The sequence below is a fragment of the Trichosurus vulpecula genome, chromosome 1 (genome assembly GCF_011100635.1).
Source record: "Trichosurus vulpecula isolate mTriVul1 chromosome 1, mTriVul1.pri, whole genome shotgun sequence".
In the NCBI taxonomy this organism is placed as follows: Eukaryota; Metazoa; Chordata; class Mammalia; order Diprotodontia; family Phalangeridae; genus Trichosurus; species Trichosurus vulpecula.
Genome location: NC_050573.1, coordinates 57099283 through 57119484, shown reverse-complemented (window position 1 = coordinate 57119484; position 20202 = coordinate 57099283). Strand labels below are relative to the sequence as shown.

Genomic DNA, 20202 nt, shown 5'->3' with positions numbered 1-20202 from the left:
GGTCACTGTCCAGCCTCAGCAATTCCTTTGGTCCAGGAAAAAGAGAAGCCCGAACTTGGAGTTGGAGGATCTCTGTCCACCTTTGCTCTTCCTGATAGAAGAGGTCATCGGTGTGACCTTGGGCCTCCGCTCCCTCATCTTGAAGATGAGAGGGGTTGCGTTTGTCCCAGAGCTATGAGCCAGGAACATAGATTTGCATTGTGGGAGCGGGTTCAAAATGGTGAATCTTTCATGTGTTCCCGTCACTAGGCAGTAGCAGCAGAGAGAATGTCAGTCAGAATTGGAGTCAGAAGGACCCCCAGCTTTACTGCTTTATGCCTCTTTGGCCTTAGACAAATCCTTCTCTCTGGAGCTTCAGTTTGTCATCTGTAAAATAAAGAGTCGGGGTAAATCAGGGCTTCTGCACCTTTTTTGATTGATAGACCCCTGAAGAAACATACGAGCCTCTTCTCAGAATCCTGGTTTTGAATGCATAAAATCAAGTAACAGTAGATTCCATTTCTATAGGGCTTCGAAAGAGGCCTTCTTCTTATCTCGTGTCCATGGAGGGAGGCAGGGCACGTGCGCTCTTAAAGACTTGAAAGTACTATGTAAGAGTTAATTATTATCATCAATAGTCCTATATGGATGAAGAAACTAAAGCTCGGGGGAGGCTCTTAGGGCTCGGAAGTTTCAAGGGCCAGAATTCAAACCCCTACCTCCTGGCTCCCATTTCAGAATCCTTTCCAGTGTTTCCACCCATATCATCTCTTTCAAATGCTGGAGAAAATGGTGCCCTCAGCTATTGCCGAAACAGGGCCCAGAAAGCGTAAGTGACTGGCCAAGGCTGCCATGAGGAAGCAGGTCTCCCACTTCCTAAGAGTGCTGTGTTCTACTCTCCCCCCCAGAGTCTGGAATCCAGCCTTCTGGCTCCTCCCTGGGAGACCTCGGGGCTTTTAGCTTGCCCACAGGATTAGAGCTGCTCTTGTCTCAGCTTAGTGTTCTCTTCAGCTTGCTGTTCAGTCATTTTCAGTCTTGTCTGACTTCATGACTCTCTTTTGAGGTTTCTTTGGCAAAGATTCTGGCATGGTTCACCATTTCCTTCTCCAGCTTATTTTACAAATGAGGAAACTGAGGCAAACAGGGTTAAGTGACTTTCCCAGGGTCACATAGCTAGTGTCTGAGGCTGGATTTGAACTTGGGTCTTCCTGACTACAGGCTGGTAAATGCATTGTGTCTACTGAACCACCCACTGCTCCATCCCCACTTTAAACTAAAGGAAACCATTCCGTGGAGGAGCTCCGTCGTAGAACATTCAAGCTGAGAGAACTGTAGAACAGAGACTATGAGAGCCACTAATGATCTGCAAGCAGGTTTGGGCCAGGGGTTCCCAGACTTCCTTTTCTGCTCACAGCCCTGTATTATTTTGACACTCTGGGGAAAGTTGTCAGTTTGGAAGGGAGAGAACCAGGGGTCTGGCCTTTTGAGAGCTGGTCATGTGATCCAAGCCTGTCATTTTCTGGATGAAAAAACCAAGCCCCGTTTTGGGGAAGGGGCTCGTCCAAAAGCATACACTCAGTCAGCGGCAGATTTCCCCGTGACCTTGCTTGGACATTGGCAGCCCCACCCAATTGCCTTTAGAGCGCTGCCCAGCTGTCCTGCTGGAGCCCTTGTGTGCCCCCAGATGACAGGCTCCTTGGGGGCAATCTCTGAGTGCTTAGCAAGAAGCCTTGTGCCATGGCCCGGGGGCTGGGGCTGCCCTGGGGAACGGGGGCTGGGCATCTGATGGCTCTTTTCCCTCGTAGGCTGGCTTCCTGCCCAGTGAGCTGGGAATCAACAGCCCGAGCACGCTGTCCCCAACAGGGGTCAAGGGAGGTTCACAGTATTACCCGTATCCCAACAACCCTCGACGGAGGGCAGCCGACAGCAACCTTGGTGAGTGGCATTGTGGGGGGGAAATCATCTTACTTGCTAATCTCCCAGGTGACAAGCCTTTCTGAGTTCTCCTGTATCTCCCAGACCTGTACTGGGCTGGGGGAAGAAAGAAGAGGCTCTTCTCTTTGAGAAGGATGTCAGAGCCAGGAGGGTCCTTAGGACATATCAGATTGAATAGAAGAGCTGAGGGAGACCTCAGAACATACGACATAGAATGGCACGGCTAGGTGGGCCCTCAGAACACACGACATAAAATACGTACAACATAGAATGGCACTGCTAGGTGGGCCCTCAGAACATACAACATAGAATACATACAACATAAAATGGCACTGCTAGGTGGGCCCTCAGAACACACAACATAGAATAGCATGGCTACATAGGCCCTCAGAACACACAACATAGTATACAACATAGAATGGCAGGCTAGGTGGGCCCTCAGAACACACAACGTAGAATGGCACAGCTGGGGGGCCCTCAGATCATACAACATGTAATAACATATATCATGGCATGGCTGGGTGGGTGGGCCCTCAGATCATACAGCATGTAATGACATGCATCATAGAATGGCACGGCTAGGTGGGCCCTCAGATCATACAACATGTAATAACATATATCATGGCATGGCTGGGTGGGTGGGCCCTCAGATCATACAGCATGTAATGACATGCATCATAGAATGGCACGGCTAGGTGGGCCCTCAGATCATACAACATGTGATAACATGCAACATAGAATGGCACGGCTAGGTGGGCCCTCAGATCATACATCATGTAATAACGTACATCATAGAATGGCACGGCTAGGTGGACCCTCAGAACACACACCAGAGACTGTCAGCTGGGAAGGGCCATAGACTGAGGGGTAGGGCCTGGACCTGAGATTTTGTTGTACAAGGGAACCCCCAGGTAAGAAAACTCCCTCTACCCACTGAGCTCCATACCTTCTCTGAAAGTTTTTGAACATCTTCTAGAATTGCCTGGAGGAGGTTCCCCACTCCTGGCCTAGAGTGTCAAGGGGTTAAATGACTTGCCCAGGGTCGTGCAGCCAGGCTGTGTCCGAGGCTGGATTTGAACCCAAGTCTTTCTGGCCCCAAGGCCAGCTCTGTAGCTGCCTTCTAGAACCCAGACTCAGGGCATCCGTAAGCATTCATTAAGCTCCAGCTGCCTGTTGCTGTGCTCATCCCTAGGAATGTAAAGGCCAACCGTCCCTACTGTCAAAAAAATCACTAGCAGGGGAGCCAACATGGACATGTATAAGCACCTAGAAAATGAACCCAGGGTGGGAGGGGGCACTAGCGAATTTGAGGGGCACATAAGGGAAGGTCTCTTGTTTAAGGTAGCTTAAGAGCTGAGTCTTGAAGGAAATCAAGGATTCCAGCAGGCAGAGGTGGGATGGCCAGTGCAAAAGTATGGGGGTGGGAGACAAGGGGACCCCTGTGAAGAGCAGTAAGGAGACCAGTGTCCCTAGATTGTGGAATGTGTGGAGGAGAATAAGGAAAGCTGGAAGAGAAGGATTGGGCAGGTTGAGAGAGCTTTCAGTGCCCCAGATATGTTTCTCTTTGATCCCAGAGGCTTTAGGAAGCCGCTGGAGTTTAGTGAGTAGGGAGGTGGCCTGGTCAGCCCTGGGCCAACCCAAAAGCTTATTGCAAGAGTCCAAGTGAGACGTGCCAAGGTGGGTAGTGAGGAGGAAGAAATGACAAGGTTGGCAGACCGATGGGATGTGTGGGGTGAGAACGAGGAGTAGGGGATGAGCTGAGCTTGTCGGCCTGTGTGACTCAGCACGGTAACAGGGAGGAGGTTCAGCAGGGGCCCGAAGGTGCTGAGCAGTAATTTGAACCCAGGACATTTGAGCTGGAATGTCCAGTCAGCGGTTGCTGAGATGGCAGGCAGCCTGGAGCAAGACCAGAGTCGGAGCTATCGATCTGGGAGTCATTTACATAGAGATCCTAAGTGGACCCTGATGAAGTCAGAATGTCGGAGCTAACTGCGACATCAGAACCTAAAACAGAGGATTTCAGTTGGGAGGGACTGTAGAAGCTGTCTGGTATGGTTTTGCCTTGTTTTACAGATGAGGAAACCGAGGTTTGGGTAAGAGACTTGCGATCACACAGAGGCGTTGTTAGGACCAGGCCCAATGAGAATGTCTGATGTTTCTATGATGCTTTTAAAATTTGCAGAAATGCCTTATGCACATTCTGGTTTAAGCCTTGCCACAATTTTGTGAAGTCTTGGCATTCCAAATGGTGTCATAATCAATCCATTTTACAAAGAAGAACATTGAGGCCCCTGGTGGTAAAATAACTTCCCTGAGGTCTCGTAAGTGTCACAGGTGGGGTTCAAAGGGCTGAGACCAGCCCTCTGCCTTTTGGGTTAGTCTGCTCGGGGTCTCCTGACTTCAGAATGAGGACTTCCTCTGTCTCAGTGCTCCTGAAGGGTAGGACTCACACAGAGGAAACAGACTCTAAGCTCCATGAGGGCCACTCTGTTGGGGTTTTTTTTCCTTCTTTAAACCACCTGTTTCTTTTTAATTTTCATTTAAAAATTTTATCTATAATTTTGTTTTTACATCACCAACTTTAGGCGGCCCAGGGGACAGAGCTCTGAGCCTGGAGTTCAAATCCAGACTCAGACACTTCCTAGGGCAAGTCGTCCAACCTCTGTCTTTGTTTCCTCAACTGTAAAATGGGGAGACCAGTAGCGTTTATGTCCCAGGGTTAACATGAGGACCCAACAGGAACATGTTGGCACAACTTAAAGCATGGCACCGATGATCTTATTGTTGGAATCGTTATCAGTATTCTAGAATGCCATCCTTTTCAAGGAAGGATGTAACATGAAGAGATGAGGCGGAGAAAGGCGGTTTGACAAAACCTCACCCAACCACGAGCGTTCACTCAGTTCCTACCCTGTGCCAGGAACTGTGCTGGGCACTGATGCACAAGTAAAAAGGAAGTGGTTCCTGCCCTAAGGAAGCTTATATTCAGTCAGAGGAGACGGCAGATAAAACATGCATGCAGCCACGCACCCACGCACTCATGCGCACACACTCAGATACACTCATACGTACTCACACACACACACTCTTACACTCACTGTCTTTCACACACATACATACATACTCACACATGCATTGCAAGGTAATTGTGAGGAGGAAGGCAGATGCAGTAGCAACTGGGGAGGAATCAGAAAAGGCTTCATGGAGAAGTCAAGGGTATGCAGTGATCCACACCCATAGTCCCTCGCCTCTGCAAAAAAAAAAAAAAAGGAGGAATTCCGTATTCACGCTCAGCCATACTAATTATACCACATTCACTTTTGATTTTTCTTTTTAGTCTATAACTTATTGATGGTAATAGCTGGCATTTGTAATTTATCTACAGATTTGCAAAGTTTCGGGAGTTTTTTGTATGCAAGTGTGGTTGTAAGAGGCTCACAACAATCTTTTGAGTTAGATATTACAGGTGGTATTATGTCGTTTTTGTTTAATCTGTTTCTGTTGTGTCCAACCCTCTGTACCCCTGTGGAGTTTTCTTGGCAGAGACATTGGGGTAGTTTTCCATGTCCTTCTCCGGCTCATTTTACAGATGAGGAAACTGAGGCAAACACAGTGGAGTGACTTGCCCAGAGTCACACAGCTAGTAAGTGTCTGAGGCCGCATTTGAACCTTCAGGTCTTCTGATTCCAGGCCCGTGCTCCGTCCACTGAGCCACCAGCTGCCTCAGATCTCATTTTACAGATAAAGAAACTGAGATTCACATAGGCCAACTGACCTGTCCCTTGTTGTTCTAGTAAATGGTTCCACCAACAAAATATGTGCTGGCCTCTGGGATAGAATAAAGAAATCTCTGCTTTCAATAGACATTTATTAGTCCGTAACTGGGACGTAGTCCATGCCCTCGTGGAGCTTACATCCTAGTGGGGAGACACAGAACTGAGTTATACTCGGTTTCCAGTGTGATCTCAGAGGCGGCCTGATGTATTGGAGAGAGGGCTGAATCCAGAGTCCCGAAAAGCTGCCTCCGTCACTCTTCCAGGGCCTAACCCTGGGCAAGTGACCTGCCTCTCAGGGCCTCCTGGCTCCTTAGAACTTGATGGGTCATAGAGTGGAAAAGTATTTAGTACTCTCCCATGTGCCAGGCATTCGAGATGCAGATAGAAAAGCCCAGGAGTCTGCATTCCAGTCAGGGAAGACAAGACAGTATAGAAAGGCTCAACTGTAGGGCAGATGGGAAGGCCCAGCAGACCTTTGGATGGGGAACAAAGCGTGGAGGGCCTTGGAGTATAGCATTGAGTAGGATAGCAATGCCAGGGGTTTCTGAGGGCATAGCGGTGGAGTAGGTGGGAAGATCCCATGGACCTTAGGGGGCAGTACCAGGGTAGATAAGACCTGGTGGTCTTCTGTCTTTAATAGAAGTGACCTCTGTCCATCCAAGGGGCATAAGCAGTAACCTGGCTGACCAGTCAGAATGGAGCAGGGCTCTGGGTGAAGATGGAGCGGGGGGTGTGAATCTGCCTCTGGCCAGGTAGGACCATCCAAATCCAGGGCCAAGTGGGAGTGAGCAGTGAGGGCTGGGGAAAGGCTCCCCTCGGTCATTACTCCTGATAGGTTAGAGACCAGCTTTTGCCATTTATTTTTGGCGGAAGGAATTCCCATACCAGGAGCTCCCCATGCTCATGAAACAACAGACCCTTCTTATGTTTGTGACTAGCAGGTAATTTCTGCAGAAATGGAGCCCAGAGTGCCCCAAGAGCTGAGGCGGGAGAGAGATGACTTCCAGGTCACACAGAGTGGGTATGGTTCATGGAGTGCAGTGACCAGCCTTAAAGGATTTTAATAGGTCTCATATCAATGAGACCGTTACGTACCCTGAGCCAGAAAAAGAAAAGAAGGGTTCACGAGAATGATGGGGTGGTGTTCTGGGGAATATTAGTAATAACCCACATGTATAGTGTGCTTTGAGGTTAGCCAGGTGCTTTCCATACCTTGTCCCTTTGGAGCAAGATGACCACCCTGCCAGGTGGGTGCTGTCATTATCCGTATTTTAGAGACGAGGACACTCAGGCCAAGAGTTTTCTGTGACTTGCCTGGATCACATAGATAGGAAGTGTCACAGGTGGGATCTGAATCCCAGTCTTCCTAATTTCCAACCTCGGCCAGTGTAGATAGCCCAGGCCATGGTATAGCTAGCTCCCCGCAAACTCATAGACTGTGTGCCTGAACTCATACACTGTGTGTCCGAGCGCCCAGAGCTCCCGTGTCCTTTGCATGGACCCGGCCCAATACTGCTTTACTCCTGTGTGCCAGCTGATCAGTGGCTGGCCAGAAGGCCCTTGCCAATCAGATGGACAGGGTTGTGGGGTTGGTTGGCCTGGTTGCAGTCCACATTTTCTGCCCCCTTGGTTCCCTCCCCCACCTTTAAAAATGGAGCCAGTCCTTACACTGGCAGCCCGTTTCCTTAAAGGCCGTGTCCAGCTATGGCAGTGGTGACTCCAACTGCCAACTGATGCTTATCAGCAGAGAGCAATAAATGTTCTTGCTCAGAACGCTCTGATCTCGCCTTCCTGCCTGCCTGACCCAATGGGAAGATTCACTCCCAACCAAAATCCACACCCAAAATAACAGCGCCCGGGAGTCACTCAGACGGGGGCTTCCTCACCCTGGTCCCTCTTAGCAACAACTTGGGGAGAAGGCCGGAGGTGGCTGGAACTGGGGGCGCATTTCCCACCCAGCCCGTGAGTGCAAGTCCTGGCTAGAATCAGAAACCAGGAATCTCAGCTGAAAATGAGCAAAAAGAGCATCCAGTCCCACCCAGACTTGAATAGGATTCCCCTCCAGGGATAGAAAGCCCCATAAATCACTGTGCCTAGAGTCAGGAGAACCTGAGTTCAAATCCAGCCTCAGATACTAGATACTTCCTAGTTAGGGGACCCTGGGCAAGTCACATAACTACTCTCAGACTCAGTTTCCTCTTCTCTGAAATGGGAACAGTGATGACACCTGCCTGCAAAGAATCAGTTAAGAAAAGAGCTCTATAAAGGCCTTTTCAGACCTTCAGACACTGTGTAAAGGACCATCTCTGGCCTTTTCTCCAGGCTGCCCTCAGAAGACACAGGCTTGGATCTAGCTCGCCAATGTACTTGTCTCATCCTCTGTTCAGTCTCATCAAACCCCTCCCCTTCTTTGAGTCAAGGAGCGTGTCTTGGGAAGATTCTTCCTTATTATTTATTAGTTCTTACTTATTATTTACTTATTGGTAAATGAGCTCTCATAGTGGATTGGAGGCTGGCTTGGGAGATCACCGGAGCAGGATCGACCCCCTGCTAGAAGGAGCATGTTGTAGGTACTTAATAAGTGTTTGCTGAGTTACCTTGTCCAAGACAGGTTCCCAGACAGGTTGGACGAGATGCCTCCTGAGGCCCCTTCTGACTGCAGGATCTTCTGCCACTTAACCTCTCAGGGCTAGATTTCTAATCTGTAAAATGAAGAATTTGGACTAGGTGACCTCTGAGGTTCCTTGGAAGATTCAGTGTGGTGATTCTAGAACCAAAGGTCTCCCCAGGACAGCCCAGGACTCGGGGACACCTCTGGTGGCTGAGGGATTTCCCCTTCCATTGGGCTGGAGAATCTGTCCCATCAGCAATGGCTTCCACTCATTATTCTTAGTTCTTCCCTCTGGAGCCTAGAAGAACAGTCTTATTCTAACACTGGGAGACAGAAATCATATATGGTTTACCCTGCCACCTTGCCCCAGCCCAGGCTGAGCATGCCCAGTTCCTTCAGCTGGTCCTATCTTCAGAGTCCCAGCCCAAAGCTCTTCCCATCCCCCTCCCTGAAAAGCAGTCCCATCATTTGTTCCCCAGAAAGAGCCCCTTCCCAAGACTCCCGGCTCCCCCACCTTCCCCAGACATAGCATGGTAGATAATGCGCTGGGCCTGGAGTCACCCTAGTCCAATGACCCTGAGGTAAGGCATTTAACCACACTCAGTCTTTGGGTTTCCTCATCTATAAGATGGGGGTCATAATAGCTTCTATCTCCCGGGGTTGTCGTGAGGATCCCCAAAGGAGATAATATATATGTGAAGTGCTCCGTTCCCCAGCCTTCAGGCTCTTTATAGGTATCAGCTTTTGTTCTTTTTCCTAGTAACCACCCACCCAGCCTAGCCCAGGGGATGAGTAAAGCACGTGGAGCTGGGACAGGTGTGTCCCAGAGGCCCCAGGATATCAGGTGCTGCCCGGCGGGCGTTGCTCCAGTGGCAGGGATGGTACGGTCTTCTCTGATCCTCCCAGGGAAAGCTCCCGGGGAAACCGCATGGCTCACCCCTCGGAAATTACTTTACTTCCCCACTCCTGCAAATAAAGCTGGATTTACATTCCTGTCTCCCAGAGAGATGCCAATGAGCAGCAAAGGGACTGTATTGTAGAATTCTTCTCCCCTCTCTGCACCCCGAAATGTGCTTGGAGTCAGCGTTTGGGGAATGCTTTACAGGAGGACCTGAGCAAAGGGAGGTCAAAGGACGAGTTCCCTTTCTGGAGACTTTCTCCCCCCTCCTTCCCTGACCTTGTGCACTTCTAGTGTAGGGGTGAGGTCTCATTGCTTCAGAAACTGGAGTAGTAACAACAGAACTTCCATTTCAAGGCACATCGGTTTACAAAGTGCTTTCCTCACGTTAACTCTGGAGGAAGAGGAGGAGGAGGTGGTGGTGGTGGTGGTGGTGGTGGTGGTGGTGGTGGTGGTGGTGGTGGTGGTGGTAAACTACCACTGTTATCACTAGCACTGCTTCTAATGATAATGATTAATATTAATATAGTGCTTAAGATTTGCCAAGTGCTTTACAAATATTATCTCATCAGTCCCTGAGAGGGAGGTGCTGTTACTGCCCCAGTTTTCAGGCAGAGGCTAAGTGACCTGTCTAGGGTCACACAGCTAGTAAGTGTCTGAGGCTGGATTAGAACTCAGATCTTCCTGACTCCAGGCCCAAAGCTCTATCCACTGCTCCACCTCGATACCTCGAATGCGAAATTTACCGTTTCCATTTTTATAGATGAGGAAGCCAAGTCTCCTGGCCACATGAGTCTTATTCAAGGCCACACAGCTAGCCGCTGAAGGAGCCGGGTCCTGACTCGAGAGTTGTGGCCTTTCTGTCAGGCTGCCTGCCCTCAGCCAATGTGGGACCTCCCTAAGGATGGGAGCCTAAGACTTCCCCCTCCCTCTCTCACAGCCCTGAATGTAGAGCTGGTCTGTATTGTGGGTCAGCGAGTGAATGGCAGATTGGACCACCAGCTGGTTTTAACTCGAGCATCTGTGATGGCTTTGCAGTTGTGATGCTGCACTGAGTGGACCAAGGGTATGTGGGGCAGTGAGGCTTGCTCTGACCTTGGCCCTGTACTAGGTCCCCACCCTAGGAGGCATGTGGTCCAATGGAAAGTGCTGGCTTTAGAGTTACTAGACCTGAGTTTGAATTCCAGTTCATCATGCCACCAGGAAGACCTGAGTTCAAATCCAGCCTTAGGCCCTTATTACTGGGGGGCGGGGGTGTCCACTTCATCTCTGGCTTTCTGTTCCCTCGTCTATAAAATAAGGGATATAGTCTGGATTCCCTTGAATTTTCCTTTTGGCTCTAAATCCTGACTCCCTCAGGTCTAAGGAGATAAGGGCACCCTTGTTATGTGCCCTAATGTTCTTTATCTCACCTCTGCACACCCAGACTCCCACCTCTATGTGCCCAGCCTTCTGCTGGGCACTATGGGTGAGAAAGGAGGCCCCTTGGACTGTGCTCCTGGGGAGCTCCCAGTCTGTCTATAGAGATAGGAATGATGATGAAAAGGGTAACGCTTCCTCTTCTGTAGCACTTCAAGGGATTTCGAAAGCCCTTTCTTCCCCCACAGCGAGTTTGGTAGTATAAATATCATGATCTCCATTTTACGTATGACCGAGCTAAGGTCACTAGATCACTTTACATGATAGTGAGGGTGACAATGAGTGGTTTCTAAGCCTTGAAATAAGTAGAAAGCAACGGAAGGTTATACATCAACCAAGTCCCAGACACATGGTACCACCCTGAGTGTTATCTGAGGCCACGTGATGGGATGGCTCGTGGCTTCCTGTGAGGAGGGGTATCGAGCTGAGCATTGAAGGACAGAGGGAAGTTCAACAGGGAGGGAGGGAGGGAAGGGGAGGATGTTCCAGATCATGATTGGCAAGCATTGGCAGAGGGGTTTGAAATCCTATTTGCTTTGCACGAGCAAAGATGAACATTTCCTGTGGTTTCATGGTTTTTTGTTTGTTTTCCCCTTCTCCTGCCTCTGCCCGGCTAGATGGGCAACCTAAGAAGGTCCGGAAGGTGCCTCCGGGACTCCCCTCCTCGGTGAGTAGGCTGGTCTTGATGGATGTGGGGAGGAGATCACTAGACATGGGTATCTGTTACATAGGAGGTCTGTATTGGGTGGGGGAGGGGCCCTGCCACCATGCTCCCACCCCAGGAGATGCCCACACAGGCCCCTACTCCCAGGCCTCCGTCTAAGAACCCTAGGGAGACATAACACTCAAAGAATCATGACATCATAGAATATCCTATCAGAACATCCAGGGAAGAACCCTAGAATACATAGCATGAATTATTAGACATCACCCGCTCCATTTTACAGATGAGAAAACTGAGGCCCAGAGAGGAGGAATAACTATAATAGTTTAGTCTTCATTGTTGAGATTCCCTCCCACTTCACATCTGGCACACAGAGTCTCTCCTCGCCCCTCCGGTCAGGGCACTGCCTAAAAGTCAGCTGTCTCCGGAGCCCAGCAGCTTTTCCCAGCTCTCTGTGGGGGCCCCCTCCTGGAGGGGATCCCTGGGACATCGAATAGCCATGTACATGGGAGCCCCTAATGGGAGCAAAGACAAGGACCAGTAAATGATCCCACTATGATATGCCCATCCCCATTCTCCATGACCGAGCTGAGCTTGTGTGACCGGTGCCAAGGTTACACTTTTCCTTGAGATCTCCCTGCCATGTTTGTTAGCTTGTACAGATATGTCTACTGGAGCACATGACTGTGGTCCCTTGGCATTAGTCACAGCCCACAGCGCCAGCTTGGGGCTCCAAGTAGTTGTCTCAGGATGGGTGGGGGACCTCTGTCCTGTTTCTGAAGACTGTGGTGTGATGGAAAGATGGCTGGGCTTGGGGTTAGATGATCAGAGGTCAAATCCAGGCTCTCCCCCTAGCCCTAAATGACTACGTGACCACAAGGATATGCCATGGCCATCTGTCAGACCGATGGCCGATTGCTCAGGTGCCTTCCAGCTCGGATGGTTCTGAGCCTCATTCTTAGGGTGGGGTTGCCATAGTCTCTCGCCATGTTCTCACTCCAGTGTTTGACCTCTCCCTCACACCCCTCACATCACACACACACACACACACACACACACACACACACACCCACTACCATTTTATAGATAAGGAAACGAAGTCTCAGAGATCAGAGTGGCTTGTCAAGGTGACAGCAAGTCATGGGCACGGCCAGGTATGAAACCTGGGCTCTCTGTCTCTAATCAGGGCCTCTTACTGCCGCTCCAGAGAACCAAGGAGGATCTGAGAATCTCTTCTCTGGGAGTGTCCCCCACCATCTAGTCTAACGTCAGTTTCAGTCTCGGGGTGGGGGGGGTGCGGGAGTTGAGTCCCTGACAAAGGAGCAGGTCTTATCCTGTGGTACACTGAAGGGCCAGTTTGTTATTTGGGGAAAGAGGGGACGATAGGTTGCCTGGGACTTTGGGAGGGGTGGGAGGGGAGAATGTATTAGGGAGAGCGGCCAGGGCCTGAAACCTGACTCCTCTATCCCCATTGACACACTTTCCTGCCACCCCCACCCCAGAGTAGTCACTGGGCTTTGGAGGGAGGGAAGGAAGTATTGATGGTGGAGGAGAGGGGCTCTCCCCTGCCTCCCCCACATCTGCACATCAAGGAGCTTCCCAGTAGCACCACCAGCTCGAGTGTGCGCGAGAGCGCGCGCGCGCGCGTGCGCACACACACACACACAAACACATGCTCGCTCCCCTTCTCCCCTCCCCAATCCCCCCCACCCCTCCCTTGCAGCACAGCTGCATGAAGCCTTGGCGGGGGGCCAGGGCCCGACAGATGGCACGGAGCTCTTAGACAGGCTTGGCTCTCCCAGCTCCCGCTATTTAATCAAATTATAGAAAAAGTCAATTTGCTGAATTCTTGTTCATTGTAGCCCTTCTCATTCCCTTCGTTTCTGGGCTCCTTGGCGCCACATATCCCCACCCCCACCCCACCTCTCTGCCAGAGGGAAAGAGGCTTCATTTCCCCCATCCACCCAAGCTGGCCCAGGCCTACAGTACACCACCCACCTGAGGTCTCTTCTTCCCTCTTCTTAAATCCCCAAGTTTTGTGTTTTCCCCTTGCCAGCCACCTTGGAGAATCAGCTCATTTTAAAGCCGTATTGGTCCTTAGAACACAGAATGTCAGAGCTGGGAGGGCCCTTAGAACATGGAATGTCAGAGCTGGCAGGATCCCTAGAACCCAGGATGTCAGGGCTGGGAGGGCCCTCAGAACACAGGATGTCAGAGCTGGGAGGGCCCTTAGAACAGAGAAAGTAATGCCTGAAAGAGACCTTAGAACGCTGAATGGCAGAACTGGAAGGAACTGTAGCAGTCACTTAGTCCAATCTCATTTTACAGAGGGATGAATTGAACCCCCAGAAATGCAGTCGGAACCACCTGGGGCATATATCTAGTCAGAGCTGTAACCAGACTCAAAGCCAGGTTTCCTGACTTTTGGTCCATTGCACCTCGGATAAGAATGGTGGCTTCAGTTGGGTCAAGAGCTGGGGTGTCCTGGTTCCAGTTTGTGGAGGGAGAATGGGAATGTCTTGATTTCCTCATCTCTAAAGTGGAGGTGATACTTCACAATGGACCTAACAGGTTTATGAGGAAAGGACCTTTTAGAGAAAAATGGGCATTACCGTCATCATTTGTTGGGTCCAGAGCAGGAGAAGGGATCCCAGGCCCAATCCATGGGGTTGGATTTCAGAAATTCCACAGGCACAGACCCAGCTGGCCAAGGTTGTCCTGACCCCATTGCCTCCCCTGGCCCTAGCCCAGCCTAGCTTCCTCTCTACATCTGGCCGAGCCCGGGGGGAGTCCCAGGTCCAGTGGGTTGGCCAATTCACTTTCACAGCCTTCATCAAAGGAGGAAGGAAAGAGAAACTTTGTGAATGGTTGGGCTAGAGGGTGGGGGGAGGGGTTCCCAGGTCCTGGACTGATCCAGAGCATTCTTGAGGAAGGTGTCCTCAAAAAAAGGGGGTGGAGAAGAAATCCCATTCCCTTTCCCACTCCAACCCCCACCCTTTTCAAACAGAGACCAAAAAAAAAAAACCACTATTAGCTTGCCCTTGCTGGGGCCTCTAAAACCTAAGTTACCATCTGCTGAAAATGTAACTGAATCTCGGTGTAAGGGATCTGGGCTACCCCAGCCCCCCGCCCACAGCAGAAGGAGGCCCATGCGGGGAACTCACTCCTCTTCTCCCAAACTGGAGGGGCCTGGAGATGGGGGAGGGGCAGCAAAGGAAACAAAGATCCTGGGCCCCACCCAGGGCCTGCTTCTGTTCCCCACCTAGGCACTTGAAGGTTAGGAGCAGGAGAAGGGACAGCAGGGGGCCTAGCCAGGGGATTTTATGGGGGTCTTTATTCCTAACTCTCCTTGATCACCGGTCCCCTCTGGCTCAGTCAGCCCCTGGGAGGGGAGGCAGACCACAAAGGAAACTGTTCGGAGAACACTCTTGGGGCTTCAGGCCAAGCGCCTCATCCTTCCTCCCTCCTCTTTCACGACTGGGGCTCGCAGGGGGCTTTAGAGAGGAATCATCACTGCTGTTTCTACTGGCATTTTAACACTCCCAGAGTGCTTTATCACTGTTAAACCTTCACAAGAGGTGCAGCAGGTGCTATTGGCCCATTTTACAGCGGAGAAACTGTAGACCAGGGAGGGGGGTGGGGAACCATGCCTGCGAACCTGGGAGGGGCCTTAGAACTCAGGATGTCAGAGCTGGGAGGGCCCTTAGAACACAGGGTGTCAGAGCTGAGGGGAATCTTAGAACACAGGATGTCAGGGTGGGAGGACCCTTAGAACAGAAAACGTCACATTAGGAAACAAATTTGGAGTGGAAAAGTGACTTACAGCCATCCAATGAGTTGTGCCACCGCCAGGACTGGAACCCAGACTCCTGACTCCAATCTCAGCAAGTTTCTGCCACAACATACTATCCTTTTTTGATATTTCTTCTTCCATTTTTTTTCTTTGCTTCCCTGCCATCTTCCTTCTCCCTTCCCTCCTGTTTCTTTCCTAAGGAGTTAGAGCCCTGTGTCACCCTCTCTCCAACAATCTCCCGCACTCCTAAGGAACTTGTGGAAAAATCGAGAATTCTCCTGCTTGGGCCAAGCAGGTGCCAGGGGGTGGGAGGAAGCAGCGCAGTAGCCCTGTCCAGTGGATGGCAGGTGTGTTGGCACCAGGGGCAGGGGCAGGATTAGCAGTTATATGGACCTTTAAGGTTCGAGCCTCTTAACAGCCCGGTGAGCTAGAGGTGCTATTATTATCATCCTGATTTTTCAGAAGAGGAACCTGAGGCCAAGAACTTGACTGGTGTCACAGTAAGGATCTCAGGCAAGATTCCAGCCTGGCTTCTCCAGTCCCCAGGTCCAGTGCTCTGCCCACTGCACCTGCTGCTGCTGCCTCCCGACAAGGAGGGCTGGACATTTGGTAGTTTTCCTTCTGACTGAATCTCTTCCTTGGCAGGTATATCCCTCCAACTCAGGTGATGACTACAGCCGAGACCCCACGGGATACACTTCCTCCAAACCTGCCAGTACTGTGTACCCTGCAGCCTTCTACATGCCAGGTATGGTTCATGGGATAGAGAGAGGAAGACGTCCTGGTTTCCTACCTCTGCCAACCATATGTAAGGTCAGGCCTAGATGCCCATCACGTGGGCTGAGATGCCTGGGAGCCATCTGTACTCTACTGCCTGGGGGATAAGGGTTTGCCTTTTGGGAGCACCTATGGGGGTCAGACTTCCTTTTGGGACTGTGCAGCACTCAGTCCAGGGTCCAAGTCAAAGTTTCACTGGGGATCAGGGCTCAGTCTAGTGCCAAGATCTACATGCTCCCGAGGTGGCATGTGAATCTCCAGGTAAAAAGTGTTGGAAAAGTAGGTAGATAAAAGCATCTGGGATCACCTTTGTATCCCTGTAACCCTAATTCTACACACTGCTCCCTCGACTTTGACCCTGTGCTCCCTACAGATGGACTACACAACTCAGCGGACCTATGGAGCCCATCGGGCACCATGAACCAGTCCAACTATGCTCCCCCCATGCTGGGCAGCTCCCCTTCCCCTCTCCCTCAGAGCGGCGGCTTCAGTAACTTACACCAGCATGAACGAATGGTAAGAGAAAACCCTTTGGAAAGCTCTCCCTTCCCTGTAGTCCCTGCCTGAAGCAAGACAATATTGAAGGGAGGTGGGGGCAAAATGGTGGAATATAGCCCCTGCCTTAAAGAAAACACCTTCCCCTCCCCCAGGGAGCCCCCAAGGAGATTAGAAAGCTGCCCCTAAGGGTTAGTAGCTCGGTCCATGTCTGGCTGCAGCCATCTGACCCCTCTCTCCTTCTCCCTCCGCTTCTGCGGGGTCTTCCTAAGAACTACCAGATGCATTCAGGGGAGGTCAATGGTGGAATCCCATCAGTGTCCGGATTCTCCTCTGCCACCGCTCCCTATGGCGTCTCAAGCCACACACCACCAATCAGTGGCACAGACAGCATCATGGGTAAGTACCACTTTGTTCCTACCACTGGATTTTCCTTTCTCTTCACGGTTCTCCCACCGGCTTCACCCTTACATTGCCCAGCCTCAGTGGAGCCAGGATAGAGCAGAATGTTTGAAATGTCTGGTGGCAGGGGTGGGAGCTGGGGCATCCATCAGGATCTAGGTGCTAGTCCCAGCTGCACCTCTGGATGGCTCCCTTTAAGCTGTGTCAGCAGAGCAGAGGAAGGCACACTTGAGTTGGGTGTCAAGGGACTTGAGTTCCTCTTCCATCTTGGTCATGGCTGTCTGATAGTGGACCCTCTAACACTTGAGATCCTATGTCTGGTAGGAGGTTTCTCTCCTCCTGTGGGATGGGAGCAGGTGGGGTGACTTGGGCCTCTTTTCTCCTTCTATCACAGGTAACAGGGGGACTACAGCTGGTAGCTCTGGAGATGCACTTGGGAAGGCACTGGCTTCGGTAAGAGCTGCTCCTGCCAGTTTTTCTCTCCCTGGGATATTGATGGGCAGGACTAGGGAATTGAAGAGAGAGATTTGCCTAAGCCTAGGAAGGGTACTTCAGGCTCTAGGCCTCCCTTTGCCCCCAGGAGGGTTCCTCGTGTGTTGGAAGGGGAGAGTGCTACCAAGGGTGCGCCCCAGCCCTGTGGCAGAGAACTGGCCCAGAGTTTCCCTCCTGAGACCCTTCATTCAGATGGTGGGAGAAGGGGAGATGCTGGCATGATAAAAGGGGATCTGAGGCTCCTCCCGTGTATCTCCTCATTGTTTTCTTGGGCCCCTCGGCCATTATTCCATGCCCCAGCTCCCAGAGTCCACTGACCGAGAGAGGAGACAGTGGCAGAAGCTCGCCCTCCTGCTCCCCGCGACTGAGCTGGGGAGCCCATATTCCCCGCAGCTCACTCAGGCTGCCCTTGAGCTCTGCCATGCTGTAGGTAGTCCCATTTCCTTCTCCCCCCGGCACGGCTTCCCCCCACAGCCTCACCACAGTCGCCCCAAGGTGGCTGAAACTGAGAGCACCGGGTGTATGTGCCAGGAAGCGAAAGGCATGGTGGGAACAGCGGCACTGGGGGGCCTCACATTCGACGACTATACCCATACCTCCCCTCACCATCATCCTCTCCCTTGGGCCACCCCCTCCCACTGCCTGCCCAGACCTCATCTGCCCCCTGGCCCAAGGACTTCCATCTGACCAGAGTATGGGGGTGGGGGCGAGGCTGTTCATAGAATCATATCTCTGGAGGCATTCTACAGAAGGAGAAACTGAGACCCAGGGGAGTTATCACTTCCCCAAGGTCACCTGGGTAGCCTGGAGTTGAACCCAGATCCTCCAACTCGGAGCCAGCATACCTTCTCCTCTCTCTGGAGCTAATTGCCCGAGCCCACATCCAGGATGTTCTCCTGGGAGCATCCTCCAGGCCACACTGCCCCAGTCCACCATGGTAACCAGGCTTCTCAGGGCCTCTGCTCATACCCTCTGCCATGGCTTCATTAGCTATCTGACTGGGGACAGACAGGTCAAGGCTGAAAACTTAACCATCCAGGGCACTAGTTCTGAAGTCATGCCAGAAGCCAGGAAATGCTCCCATCTCTTTACCTCCCTCTGCTTTCCAGAGGAGCCCTGGCAGGGACTTTCATATCAGATAGAGGCCACATTCTCACTATCAGGAGACTCCTGGTCCCGTATCAGTGGATGTCTAGAATCTAGTTTGAACCCAGGCCTCCTGACTCCCAAGTGTCCACTCACATCTTATGGCCTCGGATTCAATTACTCTGACAGTAGGACCAGAGACCTTAGGGGTTATCCATTCACAGAAGAAATGAGGCCTCTAAAGTCACACTGTGAAAACTAGAATTCAAACCCAAGTCCCCTTGCCTCCAGATCCTCCACACAGTAGAACGTCCCTGCTCTTCTTATCAGTAACTACAAAACAAGAAATCTGCAATAATGGTGTTATTTCTTTATTTTATTTTTTTGTTTGGAGATAGTTAAGATTAAGTGACTTGCCCAGGGTCACACAGCTAATACGTATCTGAGTCTGGATTTGAACTCAGGTCCTCCTGAGTCCAGGGCCAGTGCACCACCTAGCTGCCCCAGTAATGGTGATATTTCAAAGGCCACCTCTACCGCTTTAGCCCAGCCATCAGTGAGAGGCCACCTGGTTCCTTTTGTTTTGTAATCCAACATTGGGGGAAATCACAGCCCACCAGCCCCCAGATGTCTCACCAGTTCAGGGGTCCCACCTGAATAATGTGTCTCTTTCTCTCTTCTCTCTAGATTTATTCCCCAGACCACTCAAGCAATAACTTTCCTTCTAACCCCTCGACCCCGGTGGGTTCCCCTCAGGGACTTGCAGGTATGTGATCTAGAGGAATGGGGGGAGGGGCAGGAGGGATTGGGACCCACCAGAATCTGCCCTTCTGGGTCATCCCATTCACGTATCTGGCCTACTGGATAGGTTTTTGTTGTTCAGTCATTTCATTCATATCCAGCTCTTCCTGACCCCACTTGGGGTTTTCTTGGCAAAGATACTGGAGTGGTTTACCATTTCCATCTCTAGCTCATGAGGAAACTGAGACAAAGAGGGTTAAGTGACTTGCCTAAGGTCACATAGCTGCCTGAGGCCGGATTTGAACTCTCAAAGATGAGTCTTCCTGACTCCAGGCCTGGCGCTCTATCCATTGCACCACCTGGCTCCCCCCTGGAAAGGTGGCTGTATGGGAAATTTGCCCGTTGAATTCAAAGCACAGGCAAGTATGACATACCTGGGTCCTGTTCTTGCCTGCCATCGCACAGGTGATGGTGTCTGAGCCTGGGTTCAAACTCGGGTCTTCTGACCCAGCGAGAGTTAATTCCACTGCACCCCCAGCGTGTAGCACAAGTACATGGGAGGCGCTTAATAAATGCTGTCGCCTTGGCCACGGCAGAGCAGCCATCTCCCCTTCTCCACCCCCAAACACCAGGCAACAAAGCACGGAAGGATGAGCTATGAGTTTCCCCAGCCACAGCCATACCCAGCGCCTCTGGCCCCCTCCCCAAGCCCTGGTGCTGGACTTGAGAGCTGAGGTCATGTCTCAGCCAAGGGAGAAAACAAGAGAAGGCCCCTATGAAGCCAGGAATGGGGGGGATGTGGCCGGTGAAGTCCACTGTGCTGCCAGAGAACGGGGCAGCTTCGAGGGTTCTGCCCTAGGAAGGTTCCTTGGGGCTCAGACATGGCAGGGCTGGTTCTGAAGCATCCTGGTGTGGTGGGTTTGTGGCCTGCACATCCCCCTTCTGTACATCACACACTTCTCTGAGCCCACCTCAATAAGACGAGGTGTGCAGGGTTTCACATCAGCAGCCACACCACCACCAACCATCCCAGAACAAGCTGAGGGGTCTGTGGGATGGGCTGTTTCATGCACACATACCTCCCCGTCCTCACACTTGGGCTCAGCTCCACCCTCCCTCACATCCCCACTATAT

The 20202-nt window shown here is 51.5% G+C and overlaps 1 protein-coding gene across 8 annotated transcripts in view; it reads left to right on the top strand.

Annotated features, from left to right (window-relative positions):
* The window catches only part of TCF3 (transcription factor 3), a 100684-nt gene that overhangs the window by 61559 nt on the left and 18923 nt on the right, over positions 1-20202 (top strand). For 7 of the 8 annotated variants that reach the window (XM_036752523.1, XM_036752508.1, XM_036752497.1 and 4 more), the window contains exons 7-13: positions 1785-1914; positions 11236-11285; positions 15721-15823; positions 16226-16368; positions 16620-16746; positions 17144-17202; positions 19015-19093. In XM_036752523.1, the coding sequence (XP_036608418.1) occupies positions 1785-1914; positions 11236-11285; positions 15721-15823; positions 16226-16368; positions 16620-16746; positions 17144-17202; positions 19015-19093 (691 nt within the window). The remainder of the gene's footprint in view (positions 1-1784; positions 1915-11235; positions 11286-15720; positions 15824-16225; positions 16369-16619; positions 16747-17143; positions 17203-19014; positions 19094-20202) is intronic. The other variant, XM_036752483.1, reaches the window with a different exon arrangement.